Source organism: Leucoraja erinacea, chromosome 30 (assembly GCF_028641065.1).
Source record: "Leucoraja erinacea ecotype New England chromosome 30, Leri_hhj_1, whole genome shotgun sequence".
Lineage (NCBI taxonomy): Eukaryota > Metazoa > Chordata > Chondrichthyes > Rajiformes > Rajidae > Leucoraja > Leucoraja erinaceus.
This window is the reverse complement of record NC_073406.1, coordinates 21272117-21298121: the sequence shown is the minus strand read 5'-3', so window position 1 is coordinate 21298121 and position 26005 is coordinate 21272117. Positions and strand designations below refer to the sequence as shown.

At 45.0% G+C, this 26005-nt stretch overlaps 1 protein-coding gene across 1 annotated transcript in view; it reads right to left on the bottom strand.

The window, feature by feature from the left end:
* Positions 1 to 3697: 3697 nt before the first annotated feature.
* nmnat1 (nicotinamide nucleotide adenylyltransferase 1) overlaps positions 3698 to 26005 on the bottom strand; it is a 57977-nt gene continuing 35669 nt past the window's right edge. Inside the window, exons 10-14 of the mRNA XM_055659020.1 lie at positions 21388 to 21393; positions 14303 to 14442; positions 11257 to 11435; positions 8299 to 8400; positions 3698 to 4085 (exon numbers count right to left, since the gene is read on the bottom strand). Coding sequence (XP_055514995.1) covers positions 4026 to 4085; positions 8299 to 8400; positions 11257 to 11435; positions 14303 to 14442; positions 21388 to 21393 — 487 coding nt within the window. The 3' untranslated portion in view covers positions 3698 to 4025. The remainder of the gene's footprint in view (positions 4086 to 8298; positions 8401 to 11256; positions 11436 to 14302; positions 14443 to 21387; positions 21394 to 26005) is intronic.

The window sequence follows — 26005 nt, the reverse complement described above, 5'->3', positions numbered from 1 at the left end:
ACTCCAATCTACCCTATAACCATTGACAAACCTTATTTCGGATACCCACAACTGTAAGCTTCTGTGGAAAGCTTTCTGAAAGAACTGTGCGAAAGGCTTCCTGGACATCTGGGCATCGTCCATCAGTGAGTGAACTAATGTTCATTTTTGATGTTACTATCTAAGAAAGTTTGACAAGATGTCTCGCAAAGGATTAAATGAAAGGATGAAAGCCCACGTTGCTGGAGGTAATATATACAGAATGCATGGCAAGAGGATTGACAAAACTGAAAGGATGCAACAAGTAAGGGTAAGAATTATCTTTTTTGGCTTGGCGACCTGCAGCCAGCAGAATATTGGTTGGGTATTGGTTTATTATAGTCATATGTACTGAGGTACAGTAAAAAAAACGTTGTTTTGCGTGCTATCCAGGCAAGTCATATCATATGTCAGCACATCAAGTAGTGCATAAGAGAAAATAAAGAGTGCAGAATATAGTCTTAAGCCATCGAGAAAGTACATATATTTTTTAAATGCATGGGCCACAGATGGCGAGGTTGGGAATTCAACATCAGAGAGATCCAGTCAAGAAACCACAGGGATTAGTCCTGAGACTGCAGTTGTTTACGATATGTACGTTTTAACAACTTGGAGGATCGAAGTGAATACATGTTGGCAAAATTACAGATGACACAAGTACATGTGGGAAGGTAAACTATGAGGATACAAACACTTTACAGATAATGATAGATTAAGTGCTTGGATAAATGGAGTATAATGTGGGAACATGTGATGGAAGAACAGAGGGTTATATCATGAATAGAGAACATTGTACATTTCTTGATCAGTACGGTTGTCAGAGGTTACGGGGAGAAGGCAGGAGAATGGGGTTAGGAGGGAGAGATAGACCAGCCATGATTGAATGGTGGAGTTGACTTGATGGGCCGAATTGCCTAATTCTTCTCCAATCACTTATATGGGGAGAAGGCATGAAAATGGGATTAGGAGGCAGCGATCAGCCAAGATTGAATGGCGGAGTAGACTTGATGGGCCGAATGGCCTAATTCTGCTCCCATCACTTATGATCTTTTGAAAATCTGCAAATAAACTGCAGCACAAAGAGATTTGGAGGTCCCTGTGCATGGACCACGGACAGCTAGCACACAGATGCAGCAAGTAGTTAGTTGGCAAGGAATTGTTTAGAACGGGTGTCAAGGGTTATGGGGAGAAGGCAGGAAAATGGGATTAGGAGCCAGCGATCAGCCATGATTGAATGGTGGAGTAGACTCGATGGGCCGAATGGCCTATTTCTACTCCTATTACTTGTGAATGTCGGCCCTAATTTCAAGGGAGTCGGAACATAAAATTAGAAAAGTCTTATTGTAACTTTACCAGGCACTAGTGAGACATCATCTGGAGTGGTGCAAAACAATTTTGATCTCCCTATTTAGGAGAAGATATTATTTCATTGGAGACAGTTCAGAGATGGATCACAGGTCCCGAGTACAGGCTGGGACGAATTGTGGTTCAAGCAAAGGTTAAACAGGTTGGGACTCGACTCGGAATTTGGAAGAATGAGTGTTTGAACTTATTGAAAGACTTTGAAAGATTCACTGGGGCGAGAAAAGGTAAATGCCGAGAGGATATTACCTCTCGTGTGAGAGTCCAGAACCATTGTCTCAGAATGTGGGGATTAGCCAGGATGGTAGTTGTGAGTCTTTGAACTCCTTACCACAGATGGCCGTGGGACCCGAGTACTTGTGTACATGTAGATTTCCAATCAATAAGGGAATCAAGGGTTATAAGGAAAAGTCAGGAAGATAGATTTGAGAAATGTTGGATTCTATTGTAAGGTGGAGTATTCGGGAGGGGCTGAATAGCCAACTCCTTATGATCTCAGAGGGGCGGCACTGTGGTGCAGGTGGTGGAGCTGTTTCCACACAGTGCCAAATCCCCCGGTTTAATCCTAACCTCAGTTACTGTCTGCATGGAGTTTGCATGTTCTCTCTGTGACCATTTGGGTTTCCTCCCACATCCTGCATTTGTTGGTTAATTGGCCTCTGTAAATTGCCCCTAGTGCATAGAGTGGATGAGAAAGTGGGATAACATAGGGCCACTCGTTGCCTACTATGCCTGAAGGATCAAAGAACTCATCCAGATACATTTTGTATGTTGTGGGAGTAACTGCCTCCACCACCTTTTCAGGCAGTGATGCAGTAACCTTTCCAGAGTGCAACCACCCTCTGGGTGAAAAGGTTTTTCCTCAATCCCTCTAACCCTGCTTCTCCTCGGTTTAAACCTCTGATCTTTATTTTTTAGATGTTTCTATTGTGGGGGATAATTTCCCACAACCCACCCTATCTCATAATTTTGTACACCAGCAGCAGGTCCCAGCTTAGTCTTCGCCACTTCAGGGAAAACAAACCCGCATATGGATAGGAAAGGGATATACCGAGGGATATGAGCCAAATGCAGGTAAAATGGACTAGCTTAGCTGGGGCATCTTGGTTGGCATGGACGAATTGGGCCTGTTTCCATGTCATTTGACTCTATAACCAGTTTCTCCTTGTACTGAAACACTTCATCCCAAGCCACTTACTAATTAAAAGGCCTTAACAAGGAAGGAGCATGTTCTTTTAAAATTAAAAGAATCACATTATGAATCACATTATGACTACATTATGACTCCATAATAAGTGACTCCAGAAATGCCGACTTAAAATGATCTGGCAGAAATATAATTTTTCTAAAATTTATTTCGGACTCCTCCGCTGAGTTCACCCTGCTCCATGAAGTTTGCTATTTGGTAGTACAGGGCCAGCCTGGGTTATCAACGACCTGACTCACACAAAAATCAACTTCTCATAAAACGTTAAAGCATTTTTCAAAATAGTAATAAGAATAATAATAGTAAAATGATTTGTCACATTTATTAGAGGCTGATATGGTACATTAGTTCAGTTATCAGAAATATTAGGGTGCATATTCAATGCAATGGAAGAGTTATGGTAAGTGTATGTGGAATGATACGATAGGTGTAGGTATACAAAATTGACATTCCTGACTCATGGAGAAATTAGATTCCAGACAGATCCCAGGAATGGAACCCACACACTACCCGGGGGTTGCCTATTCTTGGGCATAATACGAAGGCTGGGAGCTGCAGAGAATGTCATGCTCTCCTTTTTTGTCGCATATAATGATTTTGACCTAAATTAATAACCCTGGCCAGAATCCTGTGCCTTATCTACTTGCTACACCAGTTTACATGGTGGCTCAGCGATAGAGTTTCTGCCTTACAGTGCTTATAGCACTGGAGACCTGGGTTCGATCCTGGCTACGGGTGCTGTCTGTACGGAGTTTGTACGTTCTCCCCATGACATGTGTGGGTTTTCTCCGGGTGCTCCGGTTTCCTCCCACACTCCAAAGACGTACAGGTTTGTAGGTTAATTGGCTTGGTATTAAAAAAAAAGTAAATTGTCCCTAAGTGTGTCGGATAGTGTTAATGTGTGGGGATCGCTGGTCGGTGCGGACTCAGTGGGCCGAAGGGCCTGTTTCTGCACTGTATCTCTAAACTAGGGAAAATGAGCGCGAGGAAAACTGGAAAATCTTCCCACCGATACAAAGGGTGCAGCAACGCACAGTGTGGGTCTCTGAAAATTGCACAAGAGGAGAGGTTTTGGAGTTATATATTAAAAAAAACAAAAGACACATACTGTGATGCTAATCCTTTATGATTATCAGATTCCCACATACATGTGAAACTGTTACTTCCATTCAATCAAATATCGACAGTGTGAATACATTAGTTGTTCAAGAATGTAATCCCACCACAAAATTAATCCTGGAGCAGATTGACACTGAATATCTCAGTAACATATTACCTCAATGCACAGAAGGGTAGCCACCTGTTTCCATATTTCAGTGTGGTAAGAAGTACCTTCGGATCTAAATCTGAGGGCAATGGGCAAAGTTTCCACTATTGATCACTCAATGTCCTAAAATCGCACAAATTAATAGTTTTCACATTTGGCATCTTCCTTCACTTATGCAGTGGACATTTTCTTATAAACCTGTTTGCACATCTTGTTTTCACAGTAGAGTTCCTGGAAGGAAAGAAATTATGTAGATTAATGCCACCAGCAATGATGTCAAATACTCAACGACTAGGGTTGTGAAACATTCTGTTATTTTAGCAGTGGGTGGCGCAGCTGTTGCTTCACAACACCAGAGACATGGGTTGGATCCGGATCTGGGATGCTGTCTGTGTGGAGTTTGCACGTTCTCCCTGTGACATTGTGGGTTTCCTCCCAAAGACGTGCGGGTTGGCAGGTTAATTGGCATTTAAACTGCACCTAGTGTATAGGGAGTGGACGCGCAGGTGGGATAGCATAGAACTAGCGTGAAAGGGTGACCAATGACTGGCTTGGGCCAAAGGGCCTGTTTCCATGTTGTATCTCTAAAACTATAACTAAACGGTTACCATCAACATCCCAAACTCAATCAGCTTTTGTTATCATAAAACTACTGGTAACTATTTTAAACATATTACAACCTCTTGCCTATTTACCAAATAATTATTGGGGGCGATTCACAGGGAACAATTAACCTATAACTCCGCACGGCTTTGGGATGTGGGAGGAAACCAGAGCACCCGGAGGAAACCCACGCCATCACCGGAAAAACGTGCAAACCCCACATAGACGTCAGGATCGAATCTGAGTCTCTGGTGCCATGTGGCCATAATGGTGGAGGTAACACATATGAACAGTTGCTATTGAAGAAATCTGGCAGATTACTGCAATAGAGTGTTATGGATAGTGCACCCTGCAGCCACAATACTGATGGGGTAGTAAGTGCATGATGAGGCTGGTAAATGAGATCATTCAGCTCTTGAACATCTGACAGTAACAACTTTGAAACAGTTCATTCATAACTTGTAAAGGAATCCTGTTCCAGAGAATCTAAAAGAGCATACGGTGTCTTTGGAGACTGGCAAAATAATTATTTGGATATTTAAAACAGTTTTTCAGTGTAGTCATATCGTCTTTGTGTTGGACATAATGCAATCGTTAATTTTTTGCAACAGGCCTCTTTTGGTGCAACATGAGGTCACTAAATAGACAATCGGTGCAGGACTAGGCCATTCGGCCCTTCGTGCCAGCACCGCCATTCAATGTGATATCAATGTAAAAATCTACTCCTCGGGATTGAATTAACTTTTAAATCATCAAGGCTTGTTTTAGCCTAGTACATTTGTATTGCTACCAAACCCCAGCAGTGTGAGAGAGGCGGAGAGAGGAGAGCGGGGACATAAAGAGACGAAAAGAACAAGAAAAACAAGTCCGTTTCTATATCGAAGATAGACACAAAATGCTGGAGTAACTCAGCGGGACAGGCAGCATCTCAGGGTAGAAGGAATGGGTGACGTTTTGGATCGAGACCCTTCTTCAAGTCTTCGAGTTCTTTGAGTCTGAAGAAGGGTCTCGACCCGAAAGGTCACCCATTCCTTCTATCCACAGATGCTGTCTGTCCTGCTAAGTTACTCCAGCATTTTGTGTCTATCTTCGGTTTAAACCAGCATCTGCAGTTCCTTCTCTACATCTGTTTCTATATCTCCAGCTTTGCATTCATTAAATCTTGGGGTGTGGGAGTCACTGGTAAGGGCAGCATTTAATTATCTTCTCAAATTGTCCCTGAGAAATTGATGGCTCCCCTGATTCAAAGTGGAAGCTACCGTGACAGATCTGTGAGGACAGGGAACCAGCTTGTTTAACCATGAACAGAGTAGAGAGAAGAATTAATTTGAACTAATTGGCTTTCTACTACACAATTTTAGTTTGGTTTTTAGTTTAGGTTGGAGACACAGCAAGGAAACAGGCCCTTCGGCCCATCGAGTCTGCACCGACCAGTGATCCCCACACATTAACATCATCCTACACTCACTAGGGTCAATTTACATTTACACCAAGCCAATTAACCTACAAATCTGTACGTCTTTAGAGTGTGGGAGGAAACCGAAGATCTCAGAGAAAACCCAGGGAGAATGTACAAATTATATACAGACAGCACCCGTAGTCGGGATCAAAGCCAGGTCTCCGGTGCTGTAAGGCGGCAACTCTACAGCTGCGCCACTGCGACAATAGACAATAGGTACAGGAGTAGGCCATTCGGCCCTTCAAGCCAGCACCGCCATTCAATGTGATCATGGCTGATCATCCACAATCAGTTCCTGCCTTCCCCCTTTACCCCTGACTCGGTCATCTTCAAGAGCCCTATCTAGTTCTCTCTTGAAAGCATCCAGAGAACCGGCCTCCACCGCCCTCTGAGGCAGAGAATTCCACAGACGCACAACTCTCTGTGTGAAAAAGTTTCCTCATCTCCGTTCTAAATGGCTTACCCCTTATTCTTAAACTGTGGCCCCTGGTTCTGGACTCCCCCAACGTTGGGAATATGTTGGTACACAAAAAAACTGGAGAAACTCAGCGGGTGCAGCAGCATCTATGGAGCGAAGGAAATAGGCAACGTTTCGGGCCCAAGCCCTTCTTCAGACTGATCGGGGGTGGGGAGGCGGAGAGAAGAAAGGAAAAAGCTGGAGGAGCCCGAAGGCTGGGGGATGGGAGGAGACAGCAGGAGGGTTGAGGAAGGGGAGGAGACAGCAAGGACTAACAAAATTGGGAGAATTCAATGTTCATGCCCCCAGGATGCAGACTCCCCAAGCGGAATATGAGGTGTTGTTCCTCCAATTTCCGGTGTTGCTTGCTCTGGCCATGGAGGAGACCCAGGACAGAGAGGTCGGATACGGAGTGGGAGGGGGAGTTGAAGTGCTGAGCCACCGGAGGTCAGGTTGGTTATTGCGGACCGAGCGGAGGTGTTCAGAGAAATGATCGCCCAACCTCCGCTTGGTCTCACCGATATAGATCTGCTGACATCTAGAGCAGCGGATGCAATAGATGAGGTTGGAGGAGATGCAGGTAAACCTCTGTCGCACCTGGAATGACTGCTTGGGTCCTTGAATGGAGTCGAGGGGGGAGGTAAAGGGACAAGTGTTGCATCTCTTGCGGTTGCAAGGGAAAGTTCCCGGGGAGGGGGTGGTACGAGAGGGAAGGGAAGAATTGACAAGGGAGTTATGGAGGGATCGGTCTTTGCGGAAGGCAGATATGGGGGGAGATGGGAAGATGTGGCGAGTGGTGGGGTCACGTTGGAGGTGGCGAAACTGACGGAGGATTACTTGGTGTATGTGACGGCTGGTGGGGTGAAAGGTGAGGACTAGGGGGACTCTGCCCTTGTTGCGAGTGGGGGGATGGGGAGAGAGAGCAGTGTTGCGGGGTATGGAAGAGACCCTGGTGCGAGCCTCATCTATGGTGGAGGAGGGGAACCCCGTTCCCTGAAGAATGAGGACATTTCAGATGCCCTGATTTGGAACGCCCCATCCTGGGAGTAGATGCGGCATAGATGGAGGAATTGGGAATAGGGGATGGAGTCCTTACAGGAAGTAAGGTGGGAACAAGTGTAGTCCAGATAGCCATGGAAGTCAGTAGCTTTATAGTGAATGTCAGTCAGAAGTCTATCACCTGCAATGGAGATAGTGAGGTCAAGGAATGGTAGGGAAGTGTCGGAAATGGTCCAGCTGTATTTGAGTGCCGGATGGAAGTTTGTGGTGAAGTGGATGAAGTCAGTCAGTTGTGTGCGGGTGCAGGAGGTGGCACCAAAGCAGTCATCGATGTAGCGGAGGTAGAGGTCGGGGATGGGGCCCTGGTACGTATTGAACAAGGATTGTTCGACGTAACCGACAAAGAGGCAGGCATATCTGGGGCCCATGTGTGTGCCCATAGCTACGCCTTGTATTTGGAGGTAAAGAGAGGAGTCAAACGTGAAGTTATTGAGGGTAAGGACCAGCTCCACTAGGCGGAGGAGAGTGTCAGTGGCCGGGTATAGGTTGCTTCTTTGGTCGAGGAAGAACTGGAGGGCTTTGAGACCATCCTGGTGGGGGATGGAGGTGCAGAGTGACTGGACCTCCATGGTGAAGATGAGGGGGTGAGGGCCTAGAGAATGGAATGCGCGGAGACGACGGAGAGTGTCTGAGGTGTCTTGGGAATATGTTTCCTGCCTCTAGCGTGTCCAAACCCTTATTAATCTTATATGTTTCAATAAGATCTCATCTCATCCTTCTAAATTCCAGAGTATACAAGCCCAGACGCTCCATTCTCTCAGCATATGACAGTCCCGCCATCCCGGGAATTAACTTGGTGAAATCCTAAGGAACCTGGCTGCTTAAAGGGTGATCCAGTGGTATTCTCAATCCAATAGGAAACATACCAAATGAAGGTTATCGCCTTCTATCCAGTGAGTCCACCCTCGATTCTTCTTTTCTCCCTTCTGAGTGCACACCAGTTTGTTGTTCTCCCACATGACAAGACTCTGCAAAAACAAAGTTTGCCATGGTGAAAAGAAAGATTAAGACTCACTTGGTTGAACAGACCCAGTGGATTTCACAATGTAGTTGGAGCAGCTGGTGAAGCTTATAAGAAGTGGTGCAGAAACAAGAATACTTTAGGTTCTGTAGAATTCTGACCTTGTGCAATACTGTGTGATGTCATCCCTTTACCCACTACTCAACTCTGCTCATTAATGTAATTATAGCTGAGGAGATGGTAGGTAATTAGTCTCAGGTTCGTGCAACGTGTAGATTCATATTTCACATTCAATTGACTGGAATGTGGGCATATTTACATTATGTTTATACCCCAATGATGCATTAAAATATGTCTTACACATATTTCCATGGGGTGGTAACTATTTCCTGTTGAAATCTCCACTCATTTTACTGGACTTTACCGGATTCTTAGACATGGTTCATAGTAATATATTTGGTATTGTTCTAAATTCACACACACGGGTAACAACATCATCAATGCATGCAGTGACCATCTTTGTTTTATGGAAGGGTAACTGATACACTAGGCAAGGGGAGTGATAAGAGTTGAGCAAATAGCAAGACTGAATTACATGTAGGGTCAATCAGGAGGTTGCAGGTGGTTGCCGGAGGTTGCAGGTAGTGGAAGCAGGTAGGGAGACTGACAAAAATCTCCGGGAACCTCCGTGAATCGCACGGAAACCTTGCGTGGGGCGCAAAGTCTCCAGAGGTTTCCGTTCAGGTTTCCTAAGTGGGACAGGGGCATATGTTTCAGGTCCACGACTGATCATCAGAACTAAGCAACAAAATCAGGTTTTAAGTTGCAGAAATGTTTGGGGGAGGGATGGATAGGAAAAAGGGAATAGCTGTGCTAGGGTGAGGTCAAGATTGCTGCGGAGATAGAAGGTAGTTAAGGTTACTGGGAATATTTAGCGGGAAATGATACGAACAATTGAATGTTTAATGGGGAGAAAAATAAACAAAACCATTTCACAGATGGTGACTTACGGCAGAAAAGGCCAGTTGTGAGTAATATGAAATTGAATAATTTGATATTGAGTTTTTTTATATATTAATCATTCATTGTAGATTTGTTTAATTAACCAGATGTAGATATATCATTTACCATGGTGGAATTTGGAGGCTTGTGTTTAGATCATTATTCCATGTCTCTGGATAGTGGTTGGAACATAATCCCAGTGAGGAAGTACGCCCACTGGAAAGAGTGTTTACTTGGACAGTTTTCATTGTGAGAGTGGATGAAGGAATGCTAAGAAGGTACACAAAAATGCTGGAGAAACTCAGCGTGTGCAGCAGCATCTATGGAGCGAAGGAAATAAGCAATGTTTCGGCCCGAAACGTTGCCTATCTCCTTCGCTCCATAGATGCTGCTGCACCCGCTGTGATTCTCCAGCATTTTTGTGTACCTTCGATTTTCCAGCATCTGCAGTTCCTTCTTAAAAACGTCTGGTAAGAGGTTGGTTTAAGTGCATGAAGATATAACATTTTTACTATAGATGGTTAAATGAGAATAGAGCAGAGGATTTCAGTTACGAATTGCATGAATGCTCTAGATCAATATTAGTTATGCTGAAACAAGTTAAAATCTATTGTCATATATTCAAGTAAAGTAAGGTAAAGGTGCAATGAAAAACTAGTTTGCAGCAGCATCATAGGCACATAGCCTCAGACACAAAAACATATACATGACACATAACTTGCACATACATATTAGTGATAAGAGAAGCAGAGCCAAATAAAAACAAGATATTAGTACAAAAATACACAATTAGTGAAATAAGTCCACGGTAGAGCAAGAGGTGGTCTGTAGTACTCTGTTGCTGAGGTAGGATCAGAGGTGTGCAGGTCAGTTCAAGGAGCTGAAAGTAGTTGTTTCTGAACCTGGTGATGGGGTGGAAATTGCAACCTTCACGTGGTCCGCCCTGTTTCGACTAATGCAATCAACTCGACGTGCACAAACGGAAGATCAAATAGAACAAGTTGTCCAACAACTTTAGGCTATGCATGCCACATGAAAGAAGAAGAACCTGGTGATGAGGGACTTCAGACTTCTGAAGGATGCTACATGTGTAAGACATTATATGATGAGACTTATCTCAGCGCCTCATATTTCGCTTGGGCAGCTTTTCACCCAGCGGTATGAATTTTAATTTCAAGTAACCCTTGGTTTCCATCTCTCTCCATCCCTCCCCCATTCCAGTTCTCCGACTAGTTTCACTGTCCTCCTGATTAAATTTTACTGATTGTATGCCTCATTGTCACCTTCCCATCAGCTAACAATGAACCATTCTACATTTTCCTTCCCATTGTCTCCTTTGATCTGTTTTTTCACACCTTACCCTTCCATATCTCTCTGTCTCCCGCTCCACTGACTCTCAGTCTGAAGAAGGGTCTCGACTCGAAACGTCACCCATTCCTTCTCTCTAGAGATGCTGCTTGAGTTACTCCAGCATTTTGTGTCTTATCTTCCGTGTAAACCAGCATCTATATTTCTTTCCCACACAAAAGGGTATACCTCTGGTTTACATCTGATAGTCAATAGTAATACAAGGGGAAGCAATTTAATCTTTAAAGAGTGAAAAATATATAAAACTTCAGCAATTTCTCCCAATAAAATCATAGTAATTTATCCTGAAAGTGATGTTTAAATATATATTATATGCATAAAGTGAATCAGTGATCTCCATTCTAGATTGGAAGTAACTTACCCATTGGTCTCCACTCAGTTCAGGAATAATGTTGCCAATATAGGCAACTTTTTAAAAGCTTTTTTCTAATAAAAGATCATTTAACTTCCACGACCATTGTTGAACCTCATGCAATAGATGCTGGCTTCCTACCTTGCATTTGCGATTATCCAAACATTTCACATCCTCGTCAAATTCTACTCCCACCGTAAATTGGATTTGATAATTTTTGAAGGTGCTGTTTGTTTTGACGATGAATGAATCTCCCTCCTGTTCAATAACCTTCTCAGGTTTCAGCAGAGCCGCAATCTTACGGATAGGAAAGTCAATATCTGTCGAAGGAATGTTAGACCTTAAGTCTGCGTTTAGAAGCCAGAAGAGACTGCAGATGCTTAAAATCTGGAAGAGAATCAGCAGACGCTTGAAATACGCAGCGGGTCAAGCAACATCTGGGGAGGTAAAAGGAGTAAGTTGACCTTTCAGGTTGGGACCCTGCATCAGAATGAGAGAGAGCAGATAGAGGAAGCATATTTAATTCCAATTCTGGTCCCCTCACTATCTGCAGATATTCATAAACTCTAGATAACGTGAGGATAGGAAGGGAAATTCCCATTTTTATATACATTTATGGCACAGAAGGAGGCCAAGGGTTATTCCAATTTCCTAACCTTGGGACCTTAGTCGTATGGGTTGTGGATTGATTGAAAGATACAGCATCACTGACCACACCAACCACCGATCACCCGTTCACACTCGTTCTACGTCGTCCCACTTTCTCGCCCACTCCCCACACACCAGTTGCAATCCACAGAGGCTGTTTAACTACAAGACAGCAACCTACAATATCTTTGGTAGACAAAATTGCTGGAGAAACTCAGCAGGTGCGGCAGCATCTATGGAGCGAAGGAAATAGGCAACGTTTCGGGCCGAAAGCCCTTAATGGAAATGCAATGAGCTGTTTGGCTTGAGCCTGCCCTGTGCTTGAAGTGCAATGGCAATGGAAATGAAGCTAATGCTCCAGAATGCACCTCCCCATCTCTGAGTCTTCGCGGACCAGCGATCATCCCCCACACTAACACTGTCCTACACATCTAAACCTGCAATGCAATGACAGTGTTTGCCTTTTCATGCACTCAGAGGCTGAGCTCCTAGTCATTGTCAATATTCAGGGTGACAGCGAGAACTGAGGAACTTGCATCACCAGTACACAGGAGTCCTACATATACAATGGAAGGATTGCACTCTCCTCTAAACTATGCATCTGCCCAACTCATTGGGCATCAGATGCTTTATCTGTGGACAAACCTGTGTGCCCCACACGAGCCTCGTCAAATACCTCAGAACTTACAAGACTAGAAGTTATCCTCTATCCCAAGGGGCTGCTAAAGAAGAATCACTCTGAAATGTGGTTTTACAATTAAGAGAAGTTCTCCACTCATTCACTGAAACAGCTACTCATCATACACAGCCATGTCCAATTAGGACTAATAAAAAGATCATGAGTAGGGCCTACTGCTGTTCTATTCCTGGACTTCACGCTCAGGGCCTTTTAGTACAAGTTGGTTATATCCACAACTGGCACAGCCAATCGACTGAAGATGCCACCTCTGGTCTCACTACAGCTTAGTACTACAACTAGCTTTGGTTTTCCTCGATACACAAGAGGAATGACTTGGTTCCTACATGCAAGTTTGCACATGACTCTGAACACCAACAGAAGGCTGCACCCAATGTGATTCTGATTTAAACCCGCACTATCGCCTTTAGGAAGTAATTGGGAAAAGTTGAGACTTGGACAGTACTGATGGATATTTCTATTGGTCTCACATGCACCACAGCTCATTCAGGTCGTCAGGTGTAATTACAAATTAGACATTTATTTAGGTATTCAAGTCATGGAATGGGGCTTCACCAAGTCTGCAATTCATTGCCTGCCCACAACTGGGCCTAAACTGAACAAATGAACAACTGAACAATGACGTCAAAGGGCAGTTAAGGGTCATGTTGGGGTCACAGACCAGAAAGGGCCATTAGATTTACTCCTTGAAAAACATAAGAGACAGCTGGATGAGCTGCTGCCTCACAGAACCAGAGACCCAGGTTTGAATCTGACGTTGGGTACTGTCTGTGTGGAGTTTGCACGTTCTCCCTGTGACCAAGTGGGTTTCCTCCAGGTGCTCCAGTTTCCACTTGCATCACAAATACGTCAGGTTTGTAGACTAATTGGCCTCTGCAAATTGTACCCAGTGTGTAGGGAGTGGATAAGAAAGTGGGAACAGCGTAAAACAAGTGTGAACGGGTGATCAATGGTCGGCGTGGACTCAGTGGGCTCTAGGGCCTGTTTTAGTGCTGTGTCATTCTATCAATTCAATTCAATTGATACTTGGATGTTTTGACGATTCAGCAGTTTCATAGTCACCATCATAGATCCAAGCATCTTATTCCAGATTTATTTAATCGCCCAAATTTAAATTGTCCCAGTGACATGATATAAGATCAACATATCTTTAGCTATTTGGATATTAATGCTGAAGCATAACCAGTAAGCTAGTGTATACAACATGCAGCAGACCAGGGGAACAGTGCACAAAAACATTTCCAATGTTATCATCAAACAATATCTTGAGTTAATTAATAAATTAAAAAATTGCCCTTTCTTAGAAAGAGTTTTAGTTTAGTTTAATTTAGAGATACAGTGAAGAAACAAGCCCTTCAACCCACCGAGTCTGCACCAACCAGCAATCACCGCACATTAACCCTACACACATTTGGGACCATTTTCTTAAACATTTATACCAAGCCAATTAACCTACAAACCTACAGGTACGTCTTTGGAGTGTGGGAGGAAACCGAAGATCTCGGAGAAAACCCACACAGGTCACGGGAAGAACGTACAAACTCCCTACAGACAGCACCAGTAGGTGCCAGGATCAAACCCAGGTCTCTGGCACTGTAAGGCAGCAACTCTACCACTGTACTACCGTGCCGTCCCAGTACTGTTAATACACAAATTGTCCGACGCGCCTTGATTTATTTTATTTGCCAGATTGCTATAAAGAGGATCAGGCACTAAAACAATTTATCCAGCTTCCAAACACTCCATGATAAAAGAAAACAAAAACTTATAATCCACATCAGCATAAACATTCAGCAGTCGTCAGAGCTGCAACTGACTTGCTATAAACACTTACATACTCACCCAGTGCTTGCAAGTAAGGGTCAAGATTTTCATTGCTGACCAAATGCCAGGTACCACTGAAATCTGTCGGCATTGTGTCCGTTGAGGGCCGAGGTGCAAAAAGGAACCAAGGTGGCCAAGGGAGCTGTGGATGTAAAAACCTGTCGAACGCCAAGCTCCATGTCAGCCCACAGTTTGGAAATGATTACGGACTGACCTTGACAACTAAGTACACAGAAACTGACAAACAGGACTGCAACTAAAGTCCGCTACCGGCAGACTATTAACTTGCATCATCACCCTTAACAAGTTATGAACAATGTCAGCAGGGAATTATTATAACATGCTCTGATTGAAAAAAAAATAAACGCAAAGGAGTAACTAAATATCTAAAGAGAATGTAGAAATTGCAGGGTATAGATTTTCAGAAGGCGTGTTGTATATGCTGTCGTATTGGCAGCTCGGTAGATTGATCTAAAAGTCACAAACGGCTGGAGTAACTCAACGGGTCAGACAGCGTCTCTGGAGAAAAGGAATAGGTGATGTTTCGAGTCGAGTCCCTTCTTCAGACAGAAGAAAAAGAGTTTGAAGAAGGATCTTAACCCAAAGCATCATCTATTCTTTTACTCCAAAGAGGCTGTCTGACCCGATGAGTTACTCCAGCTTTTTGTGTCTATCTTCAGTTTAAACCAGCATCTGCAGTTCCTTCCTACACATAGAATGATAGATAACCTGAATGGGGCACCACTGAACTGTTTAGTTCAGTTATATATCAGGCTTTACTCTATCCCATTATTCTAAAGGAGTGAAGAGAGCAGCCCCTGGGTGAACATACATGAACCAGTATAAAAGAGCGTCATGGTGGCATAGCGGAGACCCGTGTTCAATCCTGGCTGCGGATGCTGATGGTACGGAGTTTGCACGTTCTCTGTGTGACCACATGGGTTTTCTCCGAGATCTTCGGATTCCTCCCACATTCCAAAGACGTACAGGTTTGTAGGTTAATTGGCTAGGTATAAGTGTAAATTGTCACTAGTGTGTGTAGGATAGTGTTAGCATGCGGGGATCGCTGGTTGGTGCGGACTCAGTGGGCGAAGGGCCTGTTTCCGTGCTGTACCTCTAAACTAAACTATACTAAAATGGAGATACAAGGAACTGCAGATGCTGGTTTCCAAAAGTAACCCAGAGTGCTGTTGAATCTCAGCGCATCAGGCAGTATCTCTGGAGAACATGGATAGGTGACGTTTTGAGTCAGGATTCTTCTTGAGACTGATCGCATTGGGGGGAGGGGAAGCTGAAAGGGAGTTGGGGGTGGGACAAAGACGGCAAGTGATGGATGCATGAAGTTGAGGTGGGTTTGATTGGCAAATGAGTGGACGAAAGCTAGAGATGAAAAATAGACAAAAGGGTGTAAGATGTGAGAAGGAATGTGAAATATAACCATATAACAATTACAGCACGGAAACAGGCCATCTCGACCCTTCTAGTCCGTGCCGAACACGTATTCTCCCCTAGTCCCATATACCTGAGCTCAGACCATAACCCTCCATTCCTTTCCCGTCCATACAACTATCCAATTTATTTTTAAATGATAAAAACGAACCTGCCTCCACCACCTTCACTGGAAGCTCATTCCACACAGCCACCACTCTCTGAGTAAAGAAGTTCCACCTCATGTTACACCTAAACTTCTGTCCCTTAATTCTCAAGTCATGTCCCCTTGTTTGAATCTTCCCTACTCTCAGTGGGAAAAGCTTATCCACGTCAACTCTGTCTATCCCTCTCATCATTTTAAAGACCTCTATCAAGTCCCCCCCTAACCTTCTGCGCTCCAAAGAATAAAGCCCTAACTTGTTCAACCTTTCTCTGTAACTTAGTTGCTGAAACCCAGGCAACATTCTAGTAAATTCCCTCTGTACTCTCTCTATTTTGTTGACATCCTTCCTATAATTGGGCGACCAAAATTGTACACCATACTCCAGAATTGGCCTCACCAATGCCTTGTACAATTTTAACATTACATCCCAACTTCTATACTCAATGCTCTGATTTATAAAGGCCAGCACACCAAAAGCTTTCTTTACCACCCTATCTACATGAGATTCCACTTTCAGGAAACTGTGCACAGTTATTCCCAGATCCCTCTGTTCACCTGCATTCTTCAATTCCTTACCATTTACCATGTACGTCCTATTTTTATTTGTCCTGCCAAGATGTAGCACCTCACACTTATCAGCATTAAACTCCACCTGCCATCTTTCAGCCCACTCTTCCAACTGGCATAAATCTCTCTTTAGACTTTGAAAATCTACTTCATTATCCACAACCCCACCTATCTAAGTATCATCTGCATATTTACTAATCCAATTTACCACTCCATCATCCAGATCATTGATGTACATGACAAACAACAGTGGATCCAACACAGATCCCTGTGGAACCCCACTAATCACTGGCCTCCAACCTGACAAACAGCCATCCACCATTACTCTCTGGCATCTCCCATTCAGCCACTGTTGAATCCATCTTGCTACTCCACCATTAATACCCAACAATTGAACCTTCTTAACCAACCTTCCGTGAGGAACCTTGTCAAAGGCCTTACTGAAGTCCATATATACAACATCCACTGCTTTACCCTCATCAATTTCCCGAGTAACCTCTTCAAAAAATTCAAGAAGATTAGTCAAACATGACCTTCCAGGCACAAATCCATGTTGACTGTTCCTAATCAGACCCTGTTTATCCAGATGCTTATATATATTATCTCTAAGTATCCTTTCCATTAATTTGCCCACCACTGACGTCAAACTAACAGGTCTGTAATTGCTAGGTTTACTCTTAGACCCCTTTTTAAACAATGGAACAACATGCGCAGTACGCCAATCCTCCGGCACTATTCCCGTTTCTAATGACATTTGAAATATTTCTGTCATAGCCCCTGCTATTTCTACACTAACTTCCCTCAATGTCCTAGGGAATATCCTGTCCGGACCTGGAGACTTATCCACTTTTATATTTCTCAAAAGTGTCAGTACTTCCTCTTCTTTGAATCTCATAGTTTCCATAGCTACGCTACTTGTTTCCCTTACCTCACATAATTCAATATCCTTCTCCTTGGTGAATACCGAAGAAAAGAAATTGTTCAATATCTCCCCCATCTCTTTTGGCTCTGCAGATAGCTGTCCACTCTGACTCTCTAATGGACCAATGTTATCCCTCGTTATCCTTTTGCTATTAATATAGCTGTAGAAACCCTTTGGATTTACTTTCACCTTACTTGCCAAAGCAACCTCATATCTTCTTTTAGCTTTTCTAATTTCTTTCTTAAGATTCTTTTTACATTCTTTATACTCCTCAAGCACCTCATTTACTCCATGCTGCCTATAATTATTGTAGATCTCTCTCTTTTTCCGAACCAAGTGTCCAATTTCCCTTGAAAACCATGGCTCTTTACAATTTTTACTATTTCCTTTCAACTGAACAGGGACATAAAGATTCTGTACTCTTAAAATGTCACCTTTAAATGTCCTCCATTTCTCTTCCATATCTTTCCCATAAAACAAACTGTCCCAATTTACTCCTTTTAAATCATTTCGCATCTCCTCAAAGTTAGCCTTTCTCCAATCAAAAATCTCAACCCTAGGTCCAGTTCTGACCCTCTCCATAATTATATTGAAACTAATGGTATTGTGATCACTGGTCCCGAACTGTTCCCCAACGCATACCTCTGCCACCTGACCCGTCTCATTTCCTAACAGGAGGTCCAGCACCGCCCCTTCTCTCGTAGGTACTTCTATGTATTGCTGCAAAAAACTATCCTGCACTCATTTTACAAACTCCAACCCATCCAGCCCATTTACAGAATGTGTTTCCCAGTCTATGTGTGGAAAATTGAAATCTCCCACAATCACTACCTTGTGCTTACTACTAATATCTGCAATCTTCTTACATATTTGCTCTTCCAATTCTCGCTCCCCATTTGGCGGTCTATAATACACCCCTATAAGTGTTGCTACCCCTTTCCCATTTCTCAGTTCCACCCAAATAGCCTCCCTAGACGAGCCCTCTAATCTATCCTGCCAAAGCACTGCTGTAATATCTTCCCTGATAAGCAATGCAACACCTCCACCTCTTGCCCCTCCAATTCTATCACACCTGAAGCAACGAAATCCTGGAATATTTAGTTTCCAATCACAGCCCTCCTGCAACCATGTTTCACTGATCGCCACAACATCATACTTCCAGGTGTCAATCCAGGCTCTAAGTTCATTCACCTTTCTTACAATGCTCCTAGCATTAAAATATACACATTTAAGAAACCACCCTCTCTTATTCTCTGTTCAAGAAGGAACTGCAGATTCTCTCTTATTCTCTGTTTATTGTCTTTTTCTTCTCTCTCCCCTACATTTTGGGTCAGAGTGCTACCATTCTCTGCCTCCTGCCTCACACACTGACTGCTAGCTTTCCCAATTTGAGTCCCTCCCCCCAACCTCCCCCCAACTAGTTTAAAGTCTCCCCAGTAGCCTTTGCAAATCTCCCCGCCAGGATATTGGTGCTCGAGTTCAAGTGCAACCCGTCCTTTCTGTACAGGTCGCACCTTCCCCAAAAGAGGTCCCAATGATCCAGAAACTTGAATCCATACCCACTGCACCAGTCCCTCATCCACTCATTTATCCTCCACCTCGCTCCTGGCTATGAAGCCAGAGGACGGGATATAGGGGGAAGGGGACCGAATGAAGGGGAAAAAGGATGGGATAGTGAGAGGAATGGATGGGGCACAGTGAAGAGAGGGGGAACATGACATGGGGAGGGGGTGGTGTTACCTAAAGTTGAGAGATCATTGTTCACACCGTTGGGTTGCTGGCTACCCAAGCTGACACTGTATTTTTGTGTGACCTCGCTCTGGCAATGGAAGAGGCCCAGGGTAGAAAGAGAAGGGGACTTAAAATGTTTAACATCCGGGTTATCCAGCAGGCCGATGGGGGGATGAGCACGTGTTCAACAAAACGGTGGCCCAGTCTACGCTTGATACAACACGTTGATTCAGAAGCTTTTCACTGTAACTTGGTGCATGTGACAATAAACTAAACTGAAACTGAGCTGAAAATGAAACTGGGTCTCAGCCTATGTTGGGAGGTTAGTGTTTTGCAGTGAGGGGGTGACACAGCCATTCTTGTGACTGCGGACATCCAGACCAGACCATCCCACACATCGTGAATGACTGCTCACTGAGGCTTTTCTCTGGGGACATCAAAACCATCCACCCAGTAACTTTTAGCATGGGTGGAAATCGCTTGTAAAACATGGGGGGGGGGGGGGGGGGGGGGGGGGGGGGACAATGAGGCCTAACATCTAGGACTGGGGTCGGCAACCAACGGGCCCCGGGCCAGACCCGGCCTGTAACCCGAAATCATCCGGCCCGCAGGTGTATTTTTTTTCAATTCGTTTTCGTGAAGTCAGCACTGCAGCCAGTCCCGGGGCACACAGGCGACCTGCGAACGGCAACCATTCTTGGGGCACACAGGCGACCTGGGCACTACAGCCAGTCCTGGGGCAAGCGAGCCGACCTGGGAACTGCAGCTAGTCCTAGGCTGCTAGATTCTAGGAGCTGGCGGCCTTCGACTGGAATCGACATTGGGGGCTCCAGTGGCAGAGCCTGTGGACCGACCATTACGGACGGAGCTGGCTGATTTTGGAGGCTGCGGTGGTGGTTTTGCTGCAGCATGTTTCACAAAACATGGGGGTGACAGGTTCCCGTCCCCCCCCCTCCCCCGTCCCCAGGATTTCGGCCCATGCTGTCCTGACATGGATGTCTACCCTCGACCTACAACTTTAGGCTGTGCACGCCATACGCAAGGAGAAATGATGTGCAGTGTACAAGAGCCTGATGGTTGTTGGGAAGAAGCTACTCATGAACCTGCTGGTCATGGTTTTCAGCCCCTATAACTTTTTCCTGAAGATAAAATGAGAGCGCGGCCAGGATAATGAGTCTTTGATTACAATCCAAAGTAAAAACATTTAATTCTCGAGGCTTAGGCAACACCAACCTTCCCTTCCCTCCCTCTATTTATCTGCCCCATATGGGTGTGCACCCATTCCTCCCAATACTGCAGCCCCCCCCCACCCCCTTCTCCCCTCTGGCTTCACATTACCTCACTGACTCTTTTGTTATCTTTTCATCCCTGGCTTTTGTCCAACTTTCTTCCAATCAAACCTTCCCTCTCCCCTCCCCCCTTACCAGTATCCACGATATTCGTTATTCACGTGGATCACCTATTCAATCTAACTTAGATAGGATCCCGACCCGAAATATCACCCATCCACGCCCTCCTGAGATGCTGCCTGATCTGCGTGATCTGATGTTTTCCGTGAACAAGTGTAAAGCCGTGTCACCGTGACTGGGAAATGTTGCTGTTTGGAGAAATCTCTTCATGCAGGTTCATACACTATGCTTGGAGCTACCTCAACGATGGTAAACAATTTACACATTACTCTCATATAAACATTAATCCTTGCTAATGATATGCCCTTTAAACCATGGTGTCCAGGACTGGACGCTGGCCACTGTGGTTATGAGGCAGCAGCACTACCTGCTGCAGCACTGTGTGTAAAATTAGAATCATGAATAAGTCTAAGTTGTACTCCTTCACCTGTTACATTTTGGAGACCCATTTACTTGGTTTCTCTGTAGCTGTGACACGATATTCTTCACGCTGTTTATTCTCTCTTTAACACCGACTGACATTTATTCATGTCATGTGTGATCGCACTCATGATCTGTCTGGACAGCGTACAAAATAAAGTTTGTCCCTGTAACTCGGTACACAAGGCAATAATAAACCTATACCAATGCTTATCAGCTGTTATCATTAGGACACCTGATTAGACCTGAAGACCTGTTTACGAGTGCCTTTAACCCAGATATCAATCTCTAATGAATGGCATGGACCTCATATGGATCAGGATCTGAGACTCTCACTCCAGTCATCTCATTAGACTGTGCGACGAAGTTGGCCTGCTACAAGTAATGTCCTGACCTGCCAATCTGCTTCGGGTACCAGCGCTCAATTCTGCCCTGTACTGACCTGTTGACCCTTTCTCACCTGCGGCTGCGGGAAGATGGGCGAGGAGATTTTATAAAACAGGGGAGGGAAAAGGTTTTGGTCACCGTCCTCAAATGCCTAAGATAGGCACAAAATGCAGGGGTCACTCAGCGGGTCAGGCAGCATCTCTGGAGGGAAGGAATGGGTGACGTTTCGGGTCGAGAGCCTTCTTCAGACTGAGAGTCAGGGGAGGGGAGGGAGGAGGGGGGGATACAGAGATAAGGAAGTGTAAGGTGTGAGAACAACTTATATCTTATCGAAACATATAAAATTATAAAAGGACTGGACAAGCTAGATGCAGGAAAAATGTTCCCAATGTTGGCCAAGTCCAGAACCAGGGGCCACAGTCTTAGAATAAAGGGGAGGCCATTTAAGACTGAAGTGAGAAAAAAGCGTTTTCACCCAGAGAGTTGTGAATTTGTGGAATTCCCCGCCACAGAAGGCAATGGAGGACAAATCACTGGATGGATTTAAGAGAGAGTTAGATAGAGCTCTAGCAGCTAGTGGGATCAAGGGATATGGGGAGAAGGCAGGCACGGGTTATTGATTGGGGACGATCAGCCATGATCACAATGAATGGCGGTGCAGGCTCGAAGGGCCGAATGCTCCTCCTGCACCTATTTTCTATGTTTCTATGTCCATATTTCTAAGATATCAAAGGGGGTGGAGATCAAGGGAAATGTAGAATAGATCATTGTTAGCGTGGAGCAAGGTAACCCCAAAGCAAACAGAGATATAATGTAAGGTAGACAAAAGTTCTGGAGAAACTCAGTGGGTGCAGCAGCATCTATGGAGAAGGGTTTCATCCCGAAACGTTGCCTATTTTCTTCGCTTCATAGATGCTGCTGCACCCACTGAGTTTCTCCAGCACTTTTGTCTACCTTCGATTTTCCAGCATCTGCAGTTCCTTCTTAAACAGAGATAAAATGTAACCATGGACAGTCAGACTGGTAGGAGAACATGATTGGGTAATGTTTAGGGTCGTGACCCTTCTTCAGACCTTCACAGTCCTGACTTGTGCCTTGATAGAAAGGCCTTGGAGTGTGTGAGGGTGAGTCACCTGCTAGCTGATCCCCATCCCCTGACCAGCTCTGGTATCCATAGAATTTATGTGACTGGTCCAATTGAGTTTCTAATCAGTGGTGACTGATGATGGGGCACTTGGTGATGATAAAGCCGTGAATGTCAAGGATACATCAATAGATTTTCTGTTGATGGAGATGGTCTGTGCCTGGCATTTTGTTTGCTGAGATTGTTACATTCTACTTATCAACCCACGCATGCATGTTGTCTGATCTTGCAGTAGGCAGGCACGGACTGCTTCCTTCGCTAAGGAGTCGTGAATGGAATTTTACATCATGGGATCATCAGTGAACGACCCCACCTATGATCTTGCGATAAAAGTAACGTCATTGATGAAGCAGCTTGAGTTGTTTGCAACAATGAGACTGACTGCCCTGTGGAATTCCTGTATTATTTCCTGGAGCTGGAAGTTCAATCTTCCTTTGCGAAAAGTTTGATTCCAACAATTGGGAACTTTTCCCTTTAAAGCATACAGATTTCAGGGCACTGTGACACCACGCTAGGTTCAATTTTGCCAAGGAAGATCACTCTAACGTCACCTCCGGAAATCAGGCTGTGATGAGGTCAGAATCTGGTCTATCCCAAACTGAACATGAGTGACTACATTCAATTGTACATAAGTGCCACTTCATAGCATTGGTGCCAACCCCTTCCATCATTTTGCTGATGATTTAGATGAGATTGATTAGATGGTAATTAAATAGGTTGGATTTATCCTGCTTTTTTGTGAATGGGACGTACCTGGTCAATGTTCCAAAGTGCTGGGTAGATTGCACCATTGTAACTACTGACATAGTTTGGAGACACAGCTAGCCTGGAGAATGACTGAATGACTAAACAGTGCACCTTGTAAGTCAGAATCAAGTTATTATCTATTAATAAAACATTTATTTTTAATTTTGGCATACACAATGGCATGACAACTTTGTTGTCAACTTCTCCTTGTTAGCAACGATCTTTCCTACATTTTCCTAGAACCTCATCTCTTTTGATGTCTCGTTTTCACACCTTACACTTCCTTATCTCTGTATCTCCCTCCCCCCCAATTCTCAGTCTGAAGAAGGGTCCTTGACCCGAAATGTCACCCATTCCTTCCATCCAGAGATGCCGCCTGTCCCGCTGAGTTAACCCCAGCATTTTGTGTCGATCAGACAAATATTGAATTGATTAAATCAATACCATCACAAACCTTATTTGAAATGTTGCAATTCTATCAGAAGACTGAGCAAGGCAGTAAAACTGAGCCTGAACTTGTTTGACCATCAAAATATTCGACAATAATTTACAGACCCTCTATTAGTTGCATCGCACTCTCGTTCATAGACTGTAGAACGGGACATTTGTGCAACGTGGATTTGGAAAGCATAACCTGGGTGTTAAACTAGACACAAGTGACCCAGAGGCCCAACAAAGACCTCGTGAGATGCCAATTTATACCCAGCCATTCTGAACTACAGCTGAAAATCTAATTCAACTGTGTGTCTTGTGTCTCAACATCGTGTTAAAATTCATATATATATGTATATATATACTAGACGAAGTGGGATCCGTTGGATCCCTGTCACATGGGAGGCCTGGTCCCCAACGCAACTCGTTTCCCCATCGCGATATTCCACCACTCACGCATAGCCCCCAATTGCAAGGGCATGGCTCATTTCCCCTAATCCTCCAGCACTCCCTCCCCCTCCTCTTCACCCTCCCTCTTCTTTCTCCTCTCCTCCTCCCCTCCATCACCTCTCCCTCCCTCTCCTTTCCCCAACTCTGTCACTCCCTCCCATCCTCCATAACTCCTCTCCCCTCCCCTCCCTACCCCCTCCTATCCCTCTATCCCCTCTCTCACCTCCCCCTACCCCACCACTATCCCTCCTCACTGCCCTCACTGCCCTCCTCTCCCTCTATTCCCCCTCCTCCCCACCTCACCTCCCCCACTTTCCCCCCTCTCCCTCCTTACCCGCTCATCTCCCTTAATCCCCCCCACTATCCCTCCTCACCTCCCCAGAATCTTTCCTCTCTCCTCCTCCCCTCCCCGAATCCCTCCCTCACCTTTCGCCTACCCTCAGTCACTCCCTCCATCACTCCTCTCCCCTCCCTACCCCCTCCTATTCCTCTATCCCCCACCCTCCCCACCCCGCTATCCCTCCTCACCTCCCCAATTGCCCTCCTCTCCATCTATTCCCCCTCCTCCCCCGCCAGACACGATCACGTGATTACAATTGTGCCATTTATAGTGATAAGGGAATAATGTTTAGTGCTAGGTAAAGCCAGTAAAATCCGATCAAAGATAGTCCAGGGGTCACCAATAAGGTAGATAGTAGTTCAGGACTGCTCTCTAGTTATATATCTATATCTATACGGATTTCTCTCACTCGCTGGATTATTTGGACATACTTGTTGGGGGGGCTGTGGCTGTGTTCAAGGTCTGGAGACGGAGGAGGACCCGTGGGAAGCGCTCTGGAGCACTCACCCGACACCGGCGACAAGGATCACGCACACCGCAAACGTAAGCTCTCACAACAACAAAGTGGACGAACTGCAAGTCCCACACCGGACAAACAAGGACTTCTCTCGAACCGCTGCCCTGCGCTTCGCCGAGACCTGGCTGTGTTAGTCAACTCCGGACAACACGCTGCAACTGGCTGGCTTCCAACCACACAGAGCGGACCGCGAAGCCGATGCAGCGGGGAAATCAAGAGCGGTGGAATATGCTTCTATATTAACCAGGACTGGTGCAGGGACATCACGGTACTGTCAAACTACTGCTCTCCCAATGGAGAATCTTTCTTTATAAACTGCAAACCCTTTTATTCTCCGAGGGAATTTGCCTCTTTTATTGTCGCTGGAGTTTACATCAAGCCTGCGTACGTGAGGCGCAAACGCAACTCACTGACCAGGTAGTGAGGGTAGAGAGTGACTTCCCGGACTTCGTGGTCACTGTTTTGGGGGACTTTAACAAGGCTAACCTCAGCCGTGAGCTTCCAAAGTACAGACTTCATGTTACCTGCCCCACCAGACGGGAGAGAACACTCGATCACTGTTACACTTCAATCAAGAACGCATATCGATCTGTTCATCGGGCGGCTCTGGGTCTCTCTGATCATTGTCTAGTTCACCTTATTCCGACCTACTGGCAGAAACTAAACTCTGCTAAGCCTGTGGTCAGAACAATGAAAAAGTGGACAAGCGAGGGCATTGAAAACCTAGTCCTGCTTTGACTGCACTGATTGGAATGGGTTCAGGGAAGCAACCACAAGTCTCGATGAATATACAGACACTGTGGCATCATATGTCAGCTTTTGTGAGGACAGTTGCATTCCCACTAGCACCCGGATCAGGTTCAACAACAAGCCCTGGTTTACAGCAGAACTCAGACAGCTCTGCCAGCCTGAAGATGCGGCCTACAGGAGCGGGGATGTAGACCTCTACAGGCAGGCCAAGTACAAGCTGAGAAGAGGATTCAGAACTGCCAAGGAAAGGTACTCTGAGAAGATGAGGAGCAAGTTCTCAGCTAATGACTCTTCTTCAGTTTGGAACAAAG